The 19,364-nt window shown below is 37.9% G+C and overlaps 1 protein-coding gene across 4 annotated transcripts in view; it reads right to left on the reverse strand.

The window, feature by feature from the left end:
- LOC306850411 (ribosomal protein S6 kinase 2 alpha) overlaps positions 1–19,364 on the reverse strand; it is a 61,587-nt gene that overhangs the window by 41,034 nt on the left and 1,189 nt on the right. For all 4 annotated transcript variants that reach the window (XM_079386048.1, XM_079386045.1, XM_079386044.1 and 1 more), the window contains exon 2: positions 9,282–9,326. In XM_079386048.1, the coding sequence (XP_079242174.1) occupies positions 9,282–9,326 (45 nt within the window). The remainder of the gene's footprint in view (positions 1–9,281; positions 9,327–19,364) is intronic.

Below are 19,364 nucleotides of genomic sequence, written 5' to 3' on the forward strand. Positions count from 1 at the left end.
CCAAACAGAAGCTTTAATTACACGGATCACTCGTGCACAGACCAGGGTTCAAACACACTACAGACTAAGGGCATCAGATAACATCAGTGCCGGGGAGCGCCACAAAGCGGTCAGGACTGCTGAAAAATTGATGAGCAAGCCCAAGAGTTCCTCTTCAGGGAGGATGACCTCAAAGAGATTTCACTCAGATGCTGAAAGTGATATCAAATACTCTCTTTAAAAACACCCACACCCACTTCTCAAAAACACGTATGCAGACTTCTAACACACATACAGTGTGCAAGGCTTAAACACAGACGCATACACACTCATGCTATGGTGTGTAAGGCACCCCAGCTGTGCCGATCGAACCTAAAAGGCCATTATCTAACATAAGAGCGCATACTAATCAAATTCACACCAATGGGAAAGACATTATTGTTCACCCCCAACCCCAGCCCCACCCCCACCCCCTTCCATTGGGAGCACACACACACAGACTCAGTTTCACTTCAATTTCAAATATTTTCCCCCATTTCACACAGCGGTGTCGCATTTAAAAGGTCCTAAGTTGAATACCACCTACATCATGAATTTCACAGCACTGGGGGACACTTCACCCAAAAATTAACATTCTGTCATCATTTACTCAGCCTCGTGTTGCCTCAAACCCGCATAACTTTCTTCCGCTGAACACAAAATGAGATGTCTAGTAGAAATGTCCAAGTTGCTTATATAGCATATAGATAGCAGTTGTCAAAAAATATGAAAAAAAAACAAAATTTAAATATTATATACAAATTTTTACATGTTGAATGGTAAAAATATGTACAAAGAAAACAGATCATGGATTCCAAGCTCAAAAACGTAAATGAGTCCATACAAAAGTATTTATTGACTGCAAAAAATCTTTACCTTTTACAGTATATATTAAATGGTGCTGCTCAAAAGTTTGGGATCAGTTTTTTTTAAGAAATAATTTTATTCAGCAATATTTCATCAAATCAAAAGTAATTAAAGATAAATAAAGTTATAAAATTTTCGATTTTAAATAAATGCTGTTCTTTTTTATTAAATCAAAGATTAACATTAACCCTGAAAAAAAAGGTTTCCACAAATATATAAAGCAACACAACAAACAGCATATTAGAATGATTTCTGAAGGATCGTGTGACATCGAAGACCATTAAAATTCTACTTTTCAATCACTGTAATAAATGATGAATTAAAATAGAAAAATGTTATTAAAATATAAAATTATTTAACAATATGATTTTATTTTTTTTACAGAATTTTGAATCACATAAATGCAGCCTTGGTGAGCAAGAGTTCTTTCAAAAAAACAGAAATGTCTCTCTTTTGAACAGTAGTGTACACACATAAAAATGGACAAATAAAAAGCTGATTTATTGACACTGACATTGAAGATCTGCATACAGTATGTGTAGGTGAAGGAGCGTGGTTAGTCGTGTGTAATTAAGAGCCCAATGTCTCTTCTGCTGTATAAGCATAAGTGCTTCTATCAAATATTAAAGAGTCTTCATAGAGGCACACAGTGTTTAAACTCAGATCAGGCAAGGTTCAGCACAAAACAAAAAAACAGACATCTAGAGAGACCACATATAGTTTCAACAAACACAAACAAGCCTGTGTCCACAGATATATTTTGCTAGACAAACAATTGCACTTCATGGAGGCTTCTTTTATTTACAGTACATTGTATTTTTTGCCTTTAGCTGGCAAACATGTTGTAGGAGTTTGAAAACGATTATACTGTAAATGGTTGTTTATATCATTGTGAACATTGAGCATGTTTATATCAGCAGAGAGCTTCTATATCCATCAACCTCTCTCACGTTAACACAAACACCTCTCTCTCTCCCTCTCACACACACACAAGCAATTCTGATGGCAAGACTCCATTCGCTCTCATTAGTGCCGATAGTCAGTATTTATGAACATGCGTTCATTAAAAACCTTTTACTCCAACTCTGACAACTGACAATGAGCTGCAACATTTTGACGAACACGCTTGCTTCTCTATCTCTCTCTTTTTAATGCATCGATATCTCATGCTGTTGCCATGCCGATTATGAAACACCATGACAACAAGGTCAATATAGTCAGCAAAGCGGCACACAGCAAACACACAACAGGGGCAACATTCATCAATTTAACATTTTCTAACAAACAAGACAACACATCAATTATGGAGGAAACAAACTAAACCACATGACTACGTCAAGGGACAGTAAGAAGTAAGAAGTAGGACTATATGTGAAGGCATTCAAGAAAGATTTATTATACAGTAGATTCAAGAGCTTTTAAAGACTTTTACTATATGGGCCAATGCTGATTTCACTGGCCCATCTATTCATTTATTTAAAAAAAAAAAATAAAAAATGCAATTCACACATACGATTACAGGTTTGTAATTTATTATTGAACTAAATTTATTTTAATATGTTTGGGGGTAAAAATGGAAAGGTAAAAATGTCAGGTTGCTAACTTGCTAACTGTCCTGATATCATAATTCAATTAAATTAAATTTTAAGACATTATTTATATAATTTGGCAAACTTGTTTTCCAATAACCGCCCAATATTCTCAGCTTAATTTAATGTTTTCTGCATATTTTCCCCCAAAATAAAGAATATGGCTAATCATCAAAAGAATAGATCTTTTGCAAAAGTTGCATTACTTTAAAACCAAATCAATACCACGACTGAGGTGCCCTTGAGCAAGGCACCGAACCCCCAACTGCTCCCCGGGCGCCGCAGCATAAATGGCTGCCCACTGCTCCGGGTGTGTGCTCACGGTGTGTGTGTGTGTTCACTGCTGTGTGTGTGTGCATTTGTTCACTACTCACTGCTGTGTGTGTGCACTTGGATGGGTTAAACGCAGAGCACCAATTTCGAGTATGGGTCACCATACTTGACAATACGTCACGACTATAAATAAAGACAATGTGACATATTCCGTGCATTAATTCCTAAATAACTTGAAAACAGGTTTTACAGCATTTTGATCAACATAATGGAAAGGATTGGCAGATCTTCATGTGCTGAAACAACTTTTTTTTATTTATTTTTTTTATATATTTTGGATGAACATCCCCGCCACATTTCCTGAGTTTATGCATCAAACAACATCCGTGTTGTTTCTTTTTCACTTGCCTTTCTAGACAATAAGCAGCATTTCTGACAGCACTTTAGACAAAACGAATGTTTGAAAACTCCCAGAAGGGCGCTCCTGCTCTTAGAAGCAGTAACAGAACAGAAGACAGAACAGCTTGGACTTTTAAACACAAACTTCAGCAAATACACTCACAGAAAGAGCAGCCAAGAGGACTGAACTCTACCACAAGGCCAGATGAGAAGCTTAATACATCCATCAGATGGAACTGACTCCAAGTTTAGTCCTTCTGCTGCTCTCTAGAGCTGAACCGTCTCATGCAGGACCAATTTCTCGCTTCCAATTTTCACATGAGCCTTTGATTCTGTTCCAATCTCTACGGCAGCTTTGGAAATTACTCCCCTTACTTAAATTGGCAAAAGTCACTAGCAGAAATGTTCAAAACCTGAGTGATAACTGAGGAGAGGTCTGGCTTTTATCACTGGAGCGGTGAAGATACACTAGGTACACTGCACCTCGTAAAACGAAAAGCCTTCTGATAAGATGAGGTTTATCAGAAAAAAACAAATCATAATGTTGTCAGGTTTTGGAGGGCATGGTAGATATTTCATGCTATCAGCATGATTATTTTGGCATGGGAAAAGAGAAAAAACAGGAGAGAATATGATGAACTTAATCCAGGCATAAGGAACCACCCTTAAACAAAATGATCTGGAGCTGGAGCATGTTTTGACAAGCCATGAAAAATATTTACTAATTACAAGAAATAAGTTAAAGATTCTTCAGATTACCTGACTGTAAAATCCTATATACACACACGTTCTGCTCAAATGAGAACAGTTGTATATAGTACACTATATAATGGTCACGGTCATTGCCATTAATGGTCCACTATCAAGCTAATGGGAGAGGATCATTGTTTTCCATTTTATATCAGAATTCAGAATGACTAAATTTAATGGCGCCAATATGTCCAGCATGTGCTTGAGAAAATTATGAAGCAAAAACCTTAATTTATTAAAATAACTCATCCTTGTTTACATGCACAGTTTTTCTGTCAGTCTGAATCAATGAAATTTGATCTTTCATACAGTTCATTTATTTGTTTGTTTATTTTATACCTATAGTCTCAGATCAGGTATTTTTCTTTAGGTGAAGGCTTTTCATTCTGTTAGAAAAATTATAATGTCAAATTGTTTTTAAAATAACTTTTGTATAATAGAATTGCTTTCACAGAACTAAAAATTAACCATGGAAATTCATAAAACTATTGCAATACAAGTTCAGCAAGACTAAGAAAAGCATGATACTGCCTAACTTGCCACAAAAACCCTCGGGACAAATGAGGCTCACCTTATGTGAAGATGGGATCTGACAGTCACCACAGCCAATTTGTGCCAAAGCTCACACTGGAATGTGATGCAAGGTTTCGAGCTCTATGTGCATTTGGTTCAGAGGAAAAGCAATTTGGCTTTCATATCTTATGTCTCACTAAAATGGCAAAACAGGGTCAGAAATTAACTAGTAAATAAAGTACAAAAAAAAATGTAAATAACAAATGAATAATTACAATAAATAAATAAACACAGGATAGCATTGTAAAGTCTCGGCTGTAAATAATTTTAATTACTTTAAGAAAAACTGTTAAAAACCTTAACAAAAAAACACTCAAGTGAAGTTTCCCTCATTAAAAACAGGTTTTAATATAAGGAATGGAATAGTACATAATGGAACAATATATAGAAATACAATAAAAAAAAAACGACTGAGTGCATCTTTAATTTTTAATACTGTAGAAATACTTGAACAAATAAAATTGGGATGGTTAAAGAGAGGAAGCCAGACCTGATGAGAAGCTAAAAAAGCAAGGAGGTGAGATGTTGAAAAATAATATGAAATAGAGATAAGGTCTCAGAAAATTCTCTGTTCTTATCACCCAAGACTGTCGCTAGTGGCTCTGACATGTCATGCTTGACTCCGCTCAACTAAAGACCCAGGCTGACAGAGATTCCTGGACAAGCAGTTATTTATTCCTGCTTGCTCTCGCTGGGGAGGATGGAGAACGGAGGTATTATTAGCAACGTTCATCCACAATATCGATCCTGAAGCTTGGGTCCTACAGCTGAAGACTTACAAAAAAGGGCTTCAGATCTATGTCAAGATTGGCATCTTGAAAAACACAATCCGAACATTTTTTTACTCATTACAATGATTAAACCACTTTTCAACTGAGAACTGAATGTAGCTTTAATGCTGCAACACTACTATCCATGAATAATTATGTTTTTAAACAGGTTTCCACAAACACTCCAGATAGTCCCGTCCCCAAACACATGCCATTGGTTGAGCCGCCGTTGCTGTGCCAGGCTGGTTGAGATGTTCATACAGAGCAAAAGTGTTTATACTTTTTCATTGTTTGATATACTGTACATCTACATGGCATTTTAAACTGGGAGAGTAAAGTATTTTAACACTGAAAAATACACACTTAAGCTTTAACGAGGGCAAATAATATCAACACACTGGGGAGAAAAAACACTGAGTGAGAGTGAAATAAAGGGCAACAGGCTTCACCTCATTAGCTGTTCCTGTTCTTTTTCACAATTGATCTCATCCATCTACCCCTTCAACACTTGTTCCCACTCACAAACCATTTTATTACACCTAGACATGATGTTCCCATATAATGAAGAAAAGGCTGCTTCAAAATAGCTGCATGAAGAGACTAAAGACAAAGCCCTCGACAGGCAGACATCCATCTATTTATCCACACGTCCCAATTCAAAATTAGAGAACAGGGACAAGTGATATGAGCTGAGGGCTTTTGACGTGTTCACAGTAAATCTGCAATAATATCTGCTTGCGTTTTGCCTCAGATCCAATAGCTGGATTGTCTTGGCGGCCTTGTCCTTTCAAACAGATTGACTTTGCTGTATTAATGACGATCATAGATCACATCCAAGTTCATCACCAGTTGAATGACCCTCGCCAATGACCCTTTGCTGACGTACAATGAAATAAAAACTTGTGTGATGTATGTTAAGTGTTCTCACAACAACAACCAATCAGCATGTATCAAGGGAACCAGTGACAGATCGTGAGCTGGTGAATCGGCCAGCAGTAATGGACTCATGAATCATGGGTTGAGCCTGTTATCAGTGTCTACACTGCTATGTGTCGCTATATGCTGCGTTTGTTCTCACAAAAAAAAGTCCAGATCAAATGTCATAGCTAAATAAAAGAAATATGACATTATATTTTAAACATTAAACTTACTTTTTCTAAGAATGAACTGTGACAATTTTCTTGACAACTGACAGATTTAAAAAGAGTCTCATTTTCATTACTGTAATGCAAAAAAATAATAATAATAATAATACACAACAGTAAATGATAATGAAGTTTTATAGAAATCAGGAATTTTGAAAGAAAATCACTATGCAACCTATTTGCACTATGCAAATATCCTTATATTTTCTTCACCAACCATCTACCGGTGTGGCAGACAGTACTGTGTTTAAACATCATAGTATATTTGTTTTATTGTTTTTTTTTTTTTTAAGTATTAAATCAATGTATTAGAGTAATGGCATTTACCACTGATAATAATAGCTATAAAATATTCAAAAGCAATGCCTGGACACACTGTAATAATAAGAATTTATGGGTGCTTCCTTGATGTGAAAATAACATGTAAATGTCACAATGCCTAATTTAAAGTCCTAAAATAGGCTTAAATTTTTTGCAAGATATAATTTTATAATGTTTAATTTTTTTCAGTCAAACCATGCTGTGCTCCATGATAATCCAACACACATAAATGACCATTTATGCAATTAAGGTCAAGAAACATCAGGAAATACAACCGCTTTAGGTACAACAGTGTCATATTCAACCAAATGCAGATTATTCACATGATCAATAATTAGTCAACAGTTGATTGGCTGTAGTTTTGACTAATTGAATGCTATACATAATAATCATAATAGTATTTGCATAATATTTAATCATTCTCTGATAACAAAAAAAAAAAAAAAAAAAAAAAAAAAATCAAACTATTGCTCAAGTGAGGTCATTTTGTCTTTGGACAGACTAAATTAAAGCCCCAAAAATATCCGGCCGCAGTCTCTGGGGTCTAAAGCATTACAGGACCTTGACTGAGTGAACTGCACTGCAGTTTTGAGGTGAGCTCAATGTTCAGAAAGACAGAGAAAAGCACATGCTGTAGGAGGAGACAGGCTGTGTCTCTGTCCATCATATCAGGCTCACATTACACATAAAAACACAACAAATGCAGGGATTCATGAGGGAGAGAGAGGCTTTCCCCACACAGTTAGATATACAGGCTGCAAAAAGTCAAGATGAACCCTGGAACAGAGAGGCCATGAGTAATCCAACCCCTTTTGACACACAAAAAGGCCTCAGAGTCTCTGAGCCAGAACTCGTCTAGACTGAACTCTTCTTAGTACTTGTTCCATTGATTGTTTCAGAAAGCTGCCAATATACCCCAGACACTCCTGTGAGACAGAAGCGACTCTAAGCTCTCTTAGACACAGCACTCGCAATATTGGCTCAAACATTAAAATCACAAGTCATGTCTAAAGCAGCAGTATGACTCAAATTCATGGCTCAACATCATTAATGGCCCCATGGGCAGCTGACCATTTGTCCTATCAGGCCTTAATGAATGTCTGATGCATTTTTATACCCACAAACATTCTTCTTTTTGCAAACTGTGATCATTTAAATATGTCACCAAAGTGAAGTTACCCATGGGACAGAGATTGCAAGAAATTGTGAGAATGGAGCGCACAACCAGTAGAAAATAAAAATCTGTCCTGCAAATCAGTGTTAATTTCGTTGACGAAGACGACGACGAAAAATATTCGTCAACGAACCTTTTTTCTGTGACTAAAACAAGACTTTGACGAGCTAAAACTAATATCTGATGATAAAAACTATGACGAAATTTATGCCACATCTTCGTTAACAAGACGAGACGGGACTAAAATGTTATTTGAGGACTACCAGATATTCAAAATACATCCTATAGGGCAGGCTAAGTTAACTGTCTTGTCTTTCAAAATGTGCTTCTCTGTTATTGGATAAGGGGCGTTTGCATGGCAGCCGCAGTGGACGGATAACCTACCAAAACACGAACTAGCGATCTGAAACAATGGCCTCAGCCCCCGAAGGGTTAGGGAGTGGGTGACCAGACGTCCCGTTTTTCCCGGGAGTCACAATTCATTGTCGATTAACTTAAAGTTAGTGAAGGTGCGATAGGCGGAAACGCGCTGATAGAAGTGCTCTCTCGCGCGCGCTCCACTTCTTCAGTTCTCATACAGCGCGCGAGCAGTTCTCAGTGCTCAAATACACACACAGCAGTCCAAATGTCTCTCATGTAGAGTATCTCACGGAAATACAGTCCGTTATGGTTTAAGTGAGCTTAAACAGGTGGGTGAAAACTGAATGTATGTCAGTAGGCTATTGCATGCATACCTTCCGTCTTAAATGGACAGCATTCCTAATTATCTGTCATAAATGTTAACCAACAAAAGATGTTAAATAAATGTATACTTGTTAAGTAAACCTACTGTATCTGAAAAATGAGTTTAATTTATCTCTCTACCAAAAAAAGAAAATTTATTCCAGTTTTTCCAAATTCAATCCTTGATTCAAATTTCTCATAATAACTAAGCTTAATTGATTTGGTCTAAAGAGAGAAGAATTAATGATATAATAAAAAAATTTAAATCAAAATAAATGTTGGTAACTGCAGTTTGACTAAAAGTAATGCCTAAAAGTTGACAAAAATGCAATGACTTTTCGTCGACTAAAACTATGATAGACTCAAATGACTAAAACTAGACTAAAACTATGAAAGACTCAAATGACTAAAATGTGACTAAGACTATTAAGCATTTTCGTCTCAGGATAAAGACTAAGACTAAGTCAAAAATGCCTGCCAAAATTAACACTGCTGCAAATCACCCTTGACTTGAGAAAGATGGATAAACAAGAGTAACATGTGAAAGCAGCGTGTTTTAAGATTTGCTGGAATTGCTGGAAAATAGAAGTTTTCTGAGATATTTTTGAAAAAAGAAATCTGTCATAACTGTCCCGAGCATCTGGAAGTGTGTTTTCAAGTATAGTCAGCTCGGTCCTACCTTAACAGCTGAAGAGACCCCATCCTCAGCGGTGCTCTGCCCGTTCTGAAAGAGAAGCAGAAAGAAATTCATGCATATATATGTATATGCCGCACTAGTTTGGACACAACTACTTCCTCTTACTACTTCCCATAATTAAGAATAATAGTCATCAAAACTAGTAAGAACGAAAACTTTACAGTAACCACAAAACTTCATGAGGTGCCACGTGGGAATAGTTTTAAACTGGTTCATTTTTCTTCAACATCAAGTTTAACTCATTAATTTGTTCAAATCCAATTACTTGTATGCAAAATAATTGCAATCGCTTAGCCTTCAAAATAGTGTATATAAACACAGTTCAGGCATGTTTACAGCTGGATCCTCTGGCTTATTATCGTGAGAACTGCCACAGCATGTGTGCATGCATGTACTTGAAGGCTCACAGCTGTGGTGTCCAAATCATAAAAGCGTGTTATGCCTAGATGGTATAATCAACAGCTCCTGAGGCATTTAAACAGGATTTGCTCCTTATACGCTCACATACACACTTTCTTTCTGTGAATGTGCTTGAGCATCTGTTATGCCTACAAGCTGGGTCTTCAAATGTAATTCTGTAACACATCTATTCTATTTCACTGCATAGCACTAATTAAAGAAATGTATTCGTTTATACTGTAATTCTACTAGGTTAGTATTTAATTAGGGTTTAATTATATTTGAAACTTTACACTTTAAACCCTGTGTTAGTCACCATAAAATCTCTTTTTAAGGAACATTGCAGAATATTGTTTTTTTTTTTGTTCACCTGTGCAAATTTTAGCCAATAAAACAGTTTTGATTGTCTTAAATATACAAAAGTTATTTTGGTTCAAGATTTTTCTGAAACTAAATACATAAATCTGAAAGTAAATATAAAGTGACTTTATAAAGTGCATTAGGACTGTTGAAAACAACTTCTAGTAAAAATGCACACATTTAGACTTTAATCAGAGATTTAAGCTTAAAACGCCTTACAGAGAACTAAAAATAAAATGTCTTCAAGAACTGTATTTGATGTCTGCATCTGGGAATTGTATCTGATGATGAGCGGCCAAAACTCTTCAGATGAGAGCAAACCACAATTCTACCACCCAGAATCAAAATAAATTCTATAAAAACATGTAGACAGCACTTCCTCATGCTATTTCCCCTTCATTTTTCCATTAGGAGAAGCAGTTATCTGTGTGACAAACAGTCTATCAGAACTCAACAAACAATTTCTTCATTTGACATTCAATCAGTCTCTTCCTCTCAAACAATTAAACATGTAAAGACAAAGAGAGAATGTCTGTACTGTTTATTCATTTTCTGAATTTGTAGATTTACCAGCATGACCGACTGATTTCTGCAGTTCAAACAGTGCATGTTCTCATGACCCGGCAGAAAAACACAAGAATCACATTCTGCACAGGCTATTGCTTTCAATTTCATTCAATACAGAACCTTGAGCGAGAAGAGAAGGAAATGAAAGCAACACAAATAAAAAAAGAATAGGTAGGAAGGAAGAACACACTTCTGGCTGCTCAGAGAAAAATGTAAAACAGACAAAGATCAAGGATTCCTCACATGCGAAGTCAGAGCTTTATTCATTTATGCTGCCTTCAAATTGATTCACTCAAGTGCTCTGGAAGTTGAAATTGCTCTGAAAACTCATCTTAGAAAAGCTCAGGTTTACCGTCAGTGTCACTTGTGATGACAATAAGCACAAGAGGTCTGATAAAGAAGTTTCCTTGGTAACTGGAAAGACCAGACATCATCTCAAAATTGTGAAGCGAGACTTCTGGCCATCCACAAACACTTATAATAACAACAACAAAAACACCATCTACAACTGTGATGCACAAACCCAAACAACCAAAAAAGGGCACAAATGGCTACAAATAACTTTGCTTCACAAGCCCTAAATATATCATCAGGAGTCATGGGTATTCATTTTGTGTTGCCTGTATATGTTTTTTACTCTCAAAATGAAGGTAGCCGTGGATTACATTTTATGAATCACCAAGGACCATGGTTTTAGCTAAATAATTAAGTAAATAATATAAAATAACAAAATATTATAATATAAATCTACAACCCATCTAAACCATTTATAAGGTTTTCTCATCAAAAACAGCTTTTAAAAAAATGTGGCGGTATGTTTGAGCTTTGCAAAAAAATGCCATAAGTTTGGAGCGAGACTATCTACCAAACAATGGAAAAAAATGCATTATTTTTACGCCACATTTTACGCCACTACAGCACAGAAATTACACACTTCACATACACGCTTTAATATATAAGCTGAATTATACAAGAAACGATATGCAGTTACATAAATCATTAACAGACTGTGTCAAAGTGAGCTGTGGACATCAGCTATCTGTAATGAAACTGATAAGGAAATATGAGCAGTGCTTAATTAACATTACACTCGTTTAACAACACTACAACACTTTAATGAATCCAGGTGATTGAAATCTTTATACAAGATGTACAACATGATAGATTGTGTTTTGTAGGGTCTCTAAGAGAATGATACAGATTTTTTACCTACATTTTGTGAAAGGTCAGAGACATGTACAAATATAAAACAAATTGATGGTATTAAAAAAAAACCACATAAAATAGCATATGTACATGTCTAACGTTTGTGTGTGCTTTCAGGAGGTTAAAAGGACAAACAGAATAGAACTGAAACTTACTAGAAAGACAAACCCAAATCATTATGAAGAAAACACACACAAAGATCAAGAAGCTGGAATGTACATAAAATACATGAACAAACTAAAGTAAAAACACAACATAAACAGATTATGGCCACTGGTCGCATGTGACCCTGAAACCCTTTTCCTGACAATGCAATGCAAATGAAAGCGCTAAAAGAGTTGTCTGCAAAAAATTAACAACATCTCTCTCATAATGTGACCCTGTTACAGAAATAGCATGCAAGTAATTGGGACCAAAGTGGAGAGGAAGCGTGTGTGTGAGAGAAAGGGAAAAATGAGGTGTGAATGGAATTAAAAGGCTTGTATTTTAAGTAACTTGGCCATTAATGAAACAAGTGCACGACAAGAGAAAATAGACAGGGTTGCTACAAAACAAAACAAGTGCAAATAATAAAACAGATTATTATTAAATAAACAGATGTATCTTTTAAGAGGAAAGGGAAAGGATTGCTGAGGTAAAAAAAAGAAGCTAGTCAAATCAGACAGATGCTAACATGGACATTTTGTGTGATGTGTTCATCTTCATAAAGCATGAACAAAACAAAATAAATGAAATACAAATTCCCTTACAAGGCCAAATCTGGTTTGTGATGACCACAATGTGTTTTGTGGTTTGAATTAATATCTTTCATAAGCATGAAACAATCAAATTTCAAGAGACCTTTAGAAATGCCAATTTCCCTATTCAGACTATGTCATGTTAATGGGTCATGATGCTATTAATGGATTTCAAATGTTTGATTTAAAGACATTTTTCTTTTGACCTTTGTATGATAAATTATTTTGGTGTCGAATTGGGTCACCAAATGATGAAAATCTGGTTCCTTACGTAAAACTAATTGAGAGTTTAAGAAAACCTAGTGTTTTACAGTCATTTTTTTCTCTCAGGCTATTTGGCTTTACTTGGATATAGAATATTTATAACATAACCACTAAGAAAAAAAAACATTGAAGAAGGTACATACTTTCTGTATTTGCGCAAAAAATGCTGGATTTTTTGGATGATGTAATATTAGTCCAGTCAAACATCAACTCTGCAGCTCCCTTAGGCTGAGAAAAACTCATATGGACTATAGGTGAAGAGAAGAAACTCATTTTTTCAAGCCCTGAAGAAACTAATATCAAAAGTCAGACCTGCCCCTACATGTGACTCACTTTCTCATAATGCGACTGACTGACAGATAAAGTGGGAGTTGAGTTTCTAGATGCTTCTGAAGTCCCCGAATAGGTCATACTGTTCCTTAGAGCAGCAGGTGCATGCAACTAGGCCATTATGTAATCTCACCTTTAACCTACAGATCAGGTGATGCTGTTGACTGGGACACATCAATGATATCAGAAGAGAGAGAGGAAAGTAGCAAATGTAAGGCAATATAAAAGAAAGCCAAATTAAAAGGAAATGGATATATAAAGGAAGGAAATACAGTGGTGGCTAAAATTATTGGAACACTAGTGTTTTCACCAGCTAAAACAATTTTTTAAGATGGTGCGTTTTAAGTTTTAAGTCAGTTATTTCTATTTTTCGCTGTAGTGTGTCAGTAGGAAATATCAGTTTACATGTCCAAACATTGATTTTGCCATTAATTGTAATAATCCAGTGAGATTTTTTGTTTGCACAAGGAGTCTGACACATTGATCTGAGCTCATCATCATCCAGTCTGTCTGGAATGACATGAAGAAACAGAAAAAACTGAGACCGACTGAATCCAGAAGAACTGTGGCAACGTCTCCGAGATGCTTCAAGAAACCTACCTGCAAAGCTACCTAAAAAACTATGCGCAAGTGCACCTAGGGCTTTAAACACAAAAAATGGTCGCACAAAATGTTGATTTCGTTTATTAAAATCTATTTATGACTTTTTTTTTTTTTTGCCTAAAACATTTAACAGTACTGCGGCTTTGCAGGTAGGTTTCTTGAAGCATCTTAGAGATGTTGCCACACTTCTTCTAGATTTAGTCTCAGTTTGTTCTGTTTCTTCATGTCATTCCAGACAGACTGGATGATGATGAGATCAGATCTCTGTGTGGAGCACTGGCTGTTTTCAGACTCCTTGTGCAAACAAACTGGATTATTACAATTAAATGGCAAAATGAAAGTTTGGAAATGTAAACTGATATTTCCTATTGACAAACTACAGCAAAAAATAGAAATAACAGACTTAAAACCATTTATTAGCTGGTGAAAATACTAGTGTTCTAATAATTTTTGCCACCACTGTATATGAATGAATGAATGAATGAACATATAATAAATAAAAAAATAAAAAACGACCCAGGTTACGTATGTAACCCAGGTTCCCTGAAGGGAACGAGAGCTCCGTCCGAAAACGCTATGGGAACGCCTTCAGCGTCACCACGCCCTGAATATCATGTGCAATCAGTCCAATAGAAGGGCGAGGCGTCACGGGCGGGGTGATGTCACGACCAGGAAGTATATAATCACATGCGGCGGAGCCGGCGTTAGCTTCAAGTCATGAAGCAAGCGCTGGCAGGGATGCCGGAAGTGTGGCCACGGCCCAGGTTTCCTTCATACGTAACCTGTGTCGTTCCCTTCCAGGAACTTCGAGCTGCGTCCGAAAACGCTATGGGAACGATATACCAACGCCGCCAGACTGATAACCTGCTGCCACATACCCCCTGCCCACTAAAGAGGAGGTGGTGCACAGAGGTTTAGTGGGCAGGGTAGGAGCCTTCAGAGACGATGCCGCCGAGGGGGACAGATAGCTTGCAAGCGTCTGTTCGATCCGGGGCATCGCTCCGTACCCGCGCACATCCAGTTCCCGCACATTACCATAGTAATCAGAAGCGGGAACGAATGGGCAGGCCGAGAAGTGTTTAACCCACAACCTCGACACCTCGGTGTGGAGATCGGGGAAAAACGGAAGGCTCCTGCGAAGAGGTGGTGGCCGCGAGCGTAGAAAACGCTCATCAAGGAGGCTAGAATGCGGCACAGATGTCTTTTCGGGGGGCCAACTAATGTCGAGCTTGGCCACAGCCCGAGTAACCACCTCTAAGAGCTCCTCATACTGGGGCGAGAGAGGCGGCGAACCCTCATCAACGCTCGTCACATCAACCTCCTCGGAGGAAGAGAGACGAAGCGCTGAGTCCTCGTCTCGGGAGGAAGGGACCGCTTCCCAGAGAGACGGGACACCAGATCTGGCGGATAAGGGAGGAGATAGGGACATGCCCGTCTCACTCTCGCCAGTCAGATCAGCCTGCGAGCCCCACGAGTGCAGCCGCCGCACAAAGCGGGACCAGCACTGCTTGGAGTTCTCACAAAGGCTCCCTCCTCGAAGAGAGCCCTCCGGGTGCGGAGTGTGCGCAGCGGGAGCCGCTCACAATGCGGGCAATCGGCTCCCTCAAGAGCCGCTGCCCCATGCTCCGGCACCCAGGTAGACCACGCACAGATCGTGTGTGTCCCCACTCGTAATGTAACGCGGGCAGGGACTAACACACAATCTGAAATGCGATCCGGAATCGCCCCATCTTAGTCTTGGCTTTAGGCATCTCTCACTCTTTTCAAGGACAGACAACACTAAATAAGACTCACAATACAGAAAAACGGACTGACAACACACAGAGCACTTGCTGAATGACAGAAAGCTGACGCCGGCTCCGCCGCATGTGATTATATACTTCCTGGTCGTGACGTCACCCCGCCCGTGACGCCTCGCCCTTCTATTGGACTGATTGCACATGATATTCAGAGCGTGGTGACGCTGAAGGCGTTCCCATAGCGTTTTCGGACGCAGCTCGAAGTTCCTGGAAGGGAACAACTGTATGAGTCAGAAATGTCAGCTTGCTGAAGATTCAGGCATTTGACATGCACACAAAACATTAGCGTATATTTCAATGTCAAACCTGACAAGCATGTAAGGCTGCATGGTAAGCAGTTATACAAGACTGAACGACTATGAATATGACACAAAGATGAAGGTCTGACAGAATATGTGAGTCCTGGTTAAAAAAAGGAAGCAGACAGCAGGAGTGATGTGAAAGAAGAAAGTTAGAGGGATGACAAGGAAAGGAAGACAAAGAAATCACAGATGTATCGAATCATTAAAACTCTGTGATGAATTAGAGATAAATGTTTAATACTTTCAAAGAGTGAGACTCTGACTGGTGTTCACAGGTGGCAGGGATTTAAAAAGAGATGACAGGAGGAAATTCGGCTTTTAGTTCAGAGTTCCGGATCACATCATCTCCATATTCTTGGCCATCATGCGCTGCTATGCCTTCTCACGTTTCAAACTGCTGCACGCACTAACAGCTGAGACCGGAAACAGTTTAAAAATCTGATATTCCCGAGGAACATATGCTGGAAGCATGTGGCATTTACGAAGGAAATGCAAGAGCAAGAAAGCAAGTGGGAGAAATCTGACTGAATTTAATTAATATTCTTTTAAAATATTCTTTTAGAACTCATGAAGGAAACTGAAAGAATCTAGAGCAGAGAACATCTGATCAATATACATGAATCCACCAACACTAATGTTTGAATTCTGTTTTTTTTTTGGCTCCATCTCAGTTCAAAGCTCACAGCTTGGCTCGTAGGACACAGTCAAACTGGCTCTTCCGAGTGAAACATAACCCCTCCCTGTGGAACAGACCGGGCCTCATACGCTATGATATACCATCAACACACTTTCAGCAAATCTGGGAAGCTCCCGGGTTCACAGGAATAAATTTCCGGTGATGGAGTAAGAACAGAACTTGTGACTCCTAGAGCTCACAGAACGCCTGTCCTTTAATGGAAGCATACAGCCTCCAAATGCTCTCCTTTGTTCTCCAACATCTTGTCTCCAAAGGGTTGAAAGTCCTTGTTGAACAAGCTCCAGGTTCCATGTAACTACAGGCTTTTAAATAATAGTACCAATCATCTTTGTGCAGTATGTATGATTACAAACACAAATCACTGCTAAACCCCAAAGAGCATGGCAGCCATCAAAAAGGTGAACAGCAGGTACTCTGAATAAAGCCAAAAAATAATTAACTCACACATCTGTAGCAGAAGGCTTGGGTAATTTTTTAAGAGCAATAAGTGTTCTTGTTGCCAACCAGTAGATATAAGGAACTGCGATATAGAGAATACATGTCTAAAATTGAACTGTAACAAATGTACATGAAAATACATACACTATAGAAAACTTTTTGCCCAGCTTATTGATTATATGGATTTTTTTTCTTCCAGAACATTATATAGCAGCACACAGACATTATATGTAGCAAAAGTTTTCCAGGCATCTTGTTAAATTCCACACGTGTGTTTGGAGGCCCTTTAAAGGGGTCATCGGATGCCCATTTTGCACAAGTTGATATGATTCTTTAGGGTCTTAATTAAAAGTCTATAACATACTTTGGTTAAAATTTCTCAATGGTAGTGTTAAAACACCTTTTTTTACCCTGTCAAAATTAGCTCTGTTTTTAGCAAGCCATTCTAGTCCATGTTGCTTTAAATGCTAATGAGCTCTGCTGACCCCGTCCCTCTCTTCTATAGGGTGACTAGCAGTACTGTTTACTTTAGCCGCGAAACTGGCTAACTAGCACATTATTAGGAAAGGGGATTTGCAAAGATTCATATTAAACCCTTATACTCACTTCTTCTGTAGATGAAGCTGGATCGCGAATGATTCTCGCAAACATAGGCATTTAGGCAGATTGGGGATCGGCGCATTCAGTGGCTCAGATGTCGGGAGTAAATGACGACTACTACGTTCATTATTAGATCCAACAACAAAATACCTCAATCGCTTAATCTGAGACATTCTTATCTTGCCCTGCACCGGAGTCGACACAATGGCGGACTGATGACAGCTCACTCAGGGAAAGACGGCCTCGTCAATAAACTATTGTGGGAGCGGCCGGTACAGAACTACGTCATTCTGACAGGAACCTCAGAACAGCCTGATTTGAGAAAGGGGGATATAATAGGGATTTAAAAAAAAAAAAAACACTGGGTGGATTTTTAACATTATAGGATGGATGTGTACACACACTTCCAACACACGTTTACATTCAAACAACTTGAAAAGTGAATTTTGCATCTGTTGACCCCTTTAAGCAGTATGTAAAAACTGCCAGTGAGCAAGCAGCGGAAATTAATTTTTTATACAAATCAGGCGGTTTGCATCTCGTTGTATCCTGTTCCTAGTACTTACTTGGCCTAGTCTACATCAGGAAGCACTTTACAATCTTGTGGTACTTACTGAAATACTTTAGCAAGATTCTAATCAGCACAGTTATTCTGCAAAATGTATAAATCTAGATTAATTTCTTCTCAGTTCTGCCTCTCTTTCTCATCTCCAGAAAGAATTTCGTTCAAAGGACTGAGAAGTACGGCAAATGTTTCTGCAGTGAACCTGCTGTCGCCTGATTGGTGAACCCATTAAAGGGGTGAACCACCAGAAGGCAAGGGAGAAAGAAAGTAAATTTAAGCTTAAAATTGAACAGATTACAATGACAGGAACAAAAGACTATAAAACATGTATCTTATAGTGATTCTCAAAAGAGATCAGCATTAGTCTGAGAGCAAGAAAAGAAAATCGCCTTCCTTCCATCTTCATTAGTCATGGATATCACAGGCCATTTTGTCTCAGCTTGCCCTGTAGTTATAAACTTGGCCTCCAGCCGAAGTTGCTGGAGCAAATTCCAGTGCTGTACAATGCTAACAGCTGAAAGTTTACTGTAGTACAAAACTGAAATAAAGCAGGAGATTATCTATCAGAGCTGTTAGCACTGTGGTTCTGTACGTGTGATCAAAAGATATGATTCCTCAAACCAGCATGTCTGAATATATCTTTGCAAAACCAAAGGAAATGTAAACCTTTTGAAGAAAAAAAAACATCTCGCTGTATGAATGCTAAACCTGACAGACGTTTATCTTATACTACAGATACCAGTGAATTATTACAAACATATGGCTGTTATTGAGATTGATATAATGTTTTTAAAGCAATAACGAACATTTAAAAACAGCAGTTTTCTACCACACACCACAAACAGTCTGGCTACACAAATTCAAGAGAGCACAATAATTCAGAAAGTACTATTTCCCAGAGTTTCTTATGACCTAGACTTCTGTATAATTTATTTGACTTTCTGACATTTCACATGAGGACAAAAAGCAAGAAACACTGGAAAACAGCTGGTTCACTGAGCACAACATAAGAAAACCAGTATTCTTCCACTAGAGTTCAAAGATGATAAAAGCTGCAGAGTCATTCCACAAACTGAAATTTAAAAGATAGATTTATGTAATTATCTTTCTGATTTTGAAAAACGTCCTTAAGGTTAAAACAAAAATTCATTATATAACCTCAAGCAAATGTGTAAAAAAAAAAAACACATGTATGCTT

This window comes from Barbus barbus, assembly GCF_936440315.1.
Source record: "Barbus barbus genome assembly, chromosome: 30".
Taxonomy (NCBI): Eukaryota; Metazoa; Chordata; class Actinopteri; order Cypriniformes; family Cyprinidae; genus Barbus; species Barbus barbus.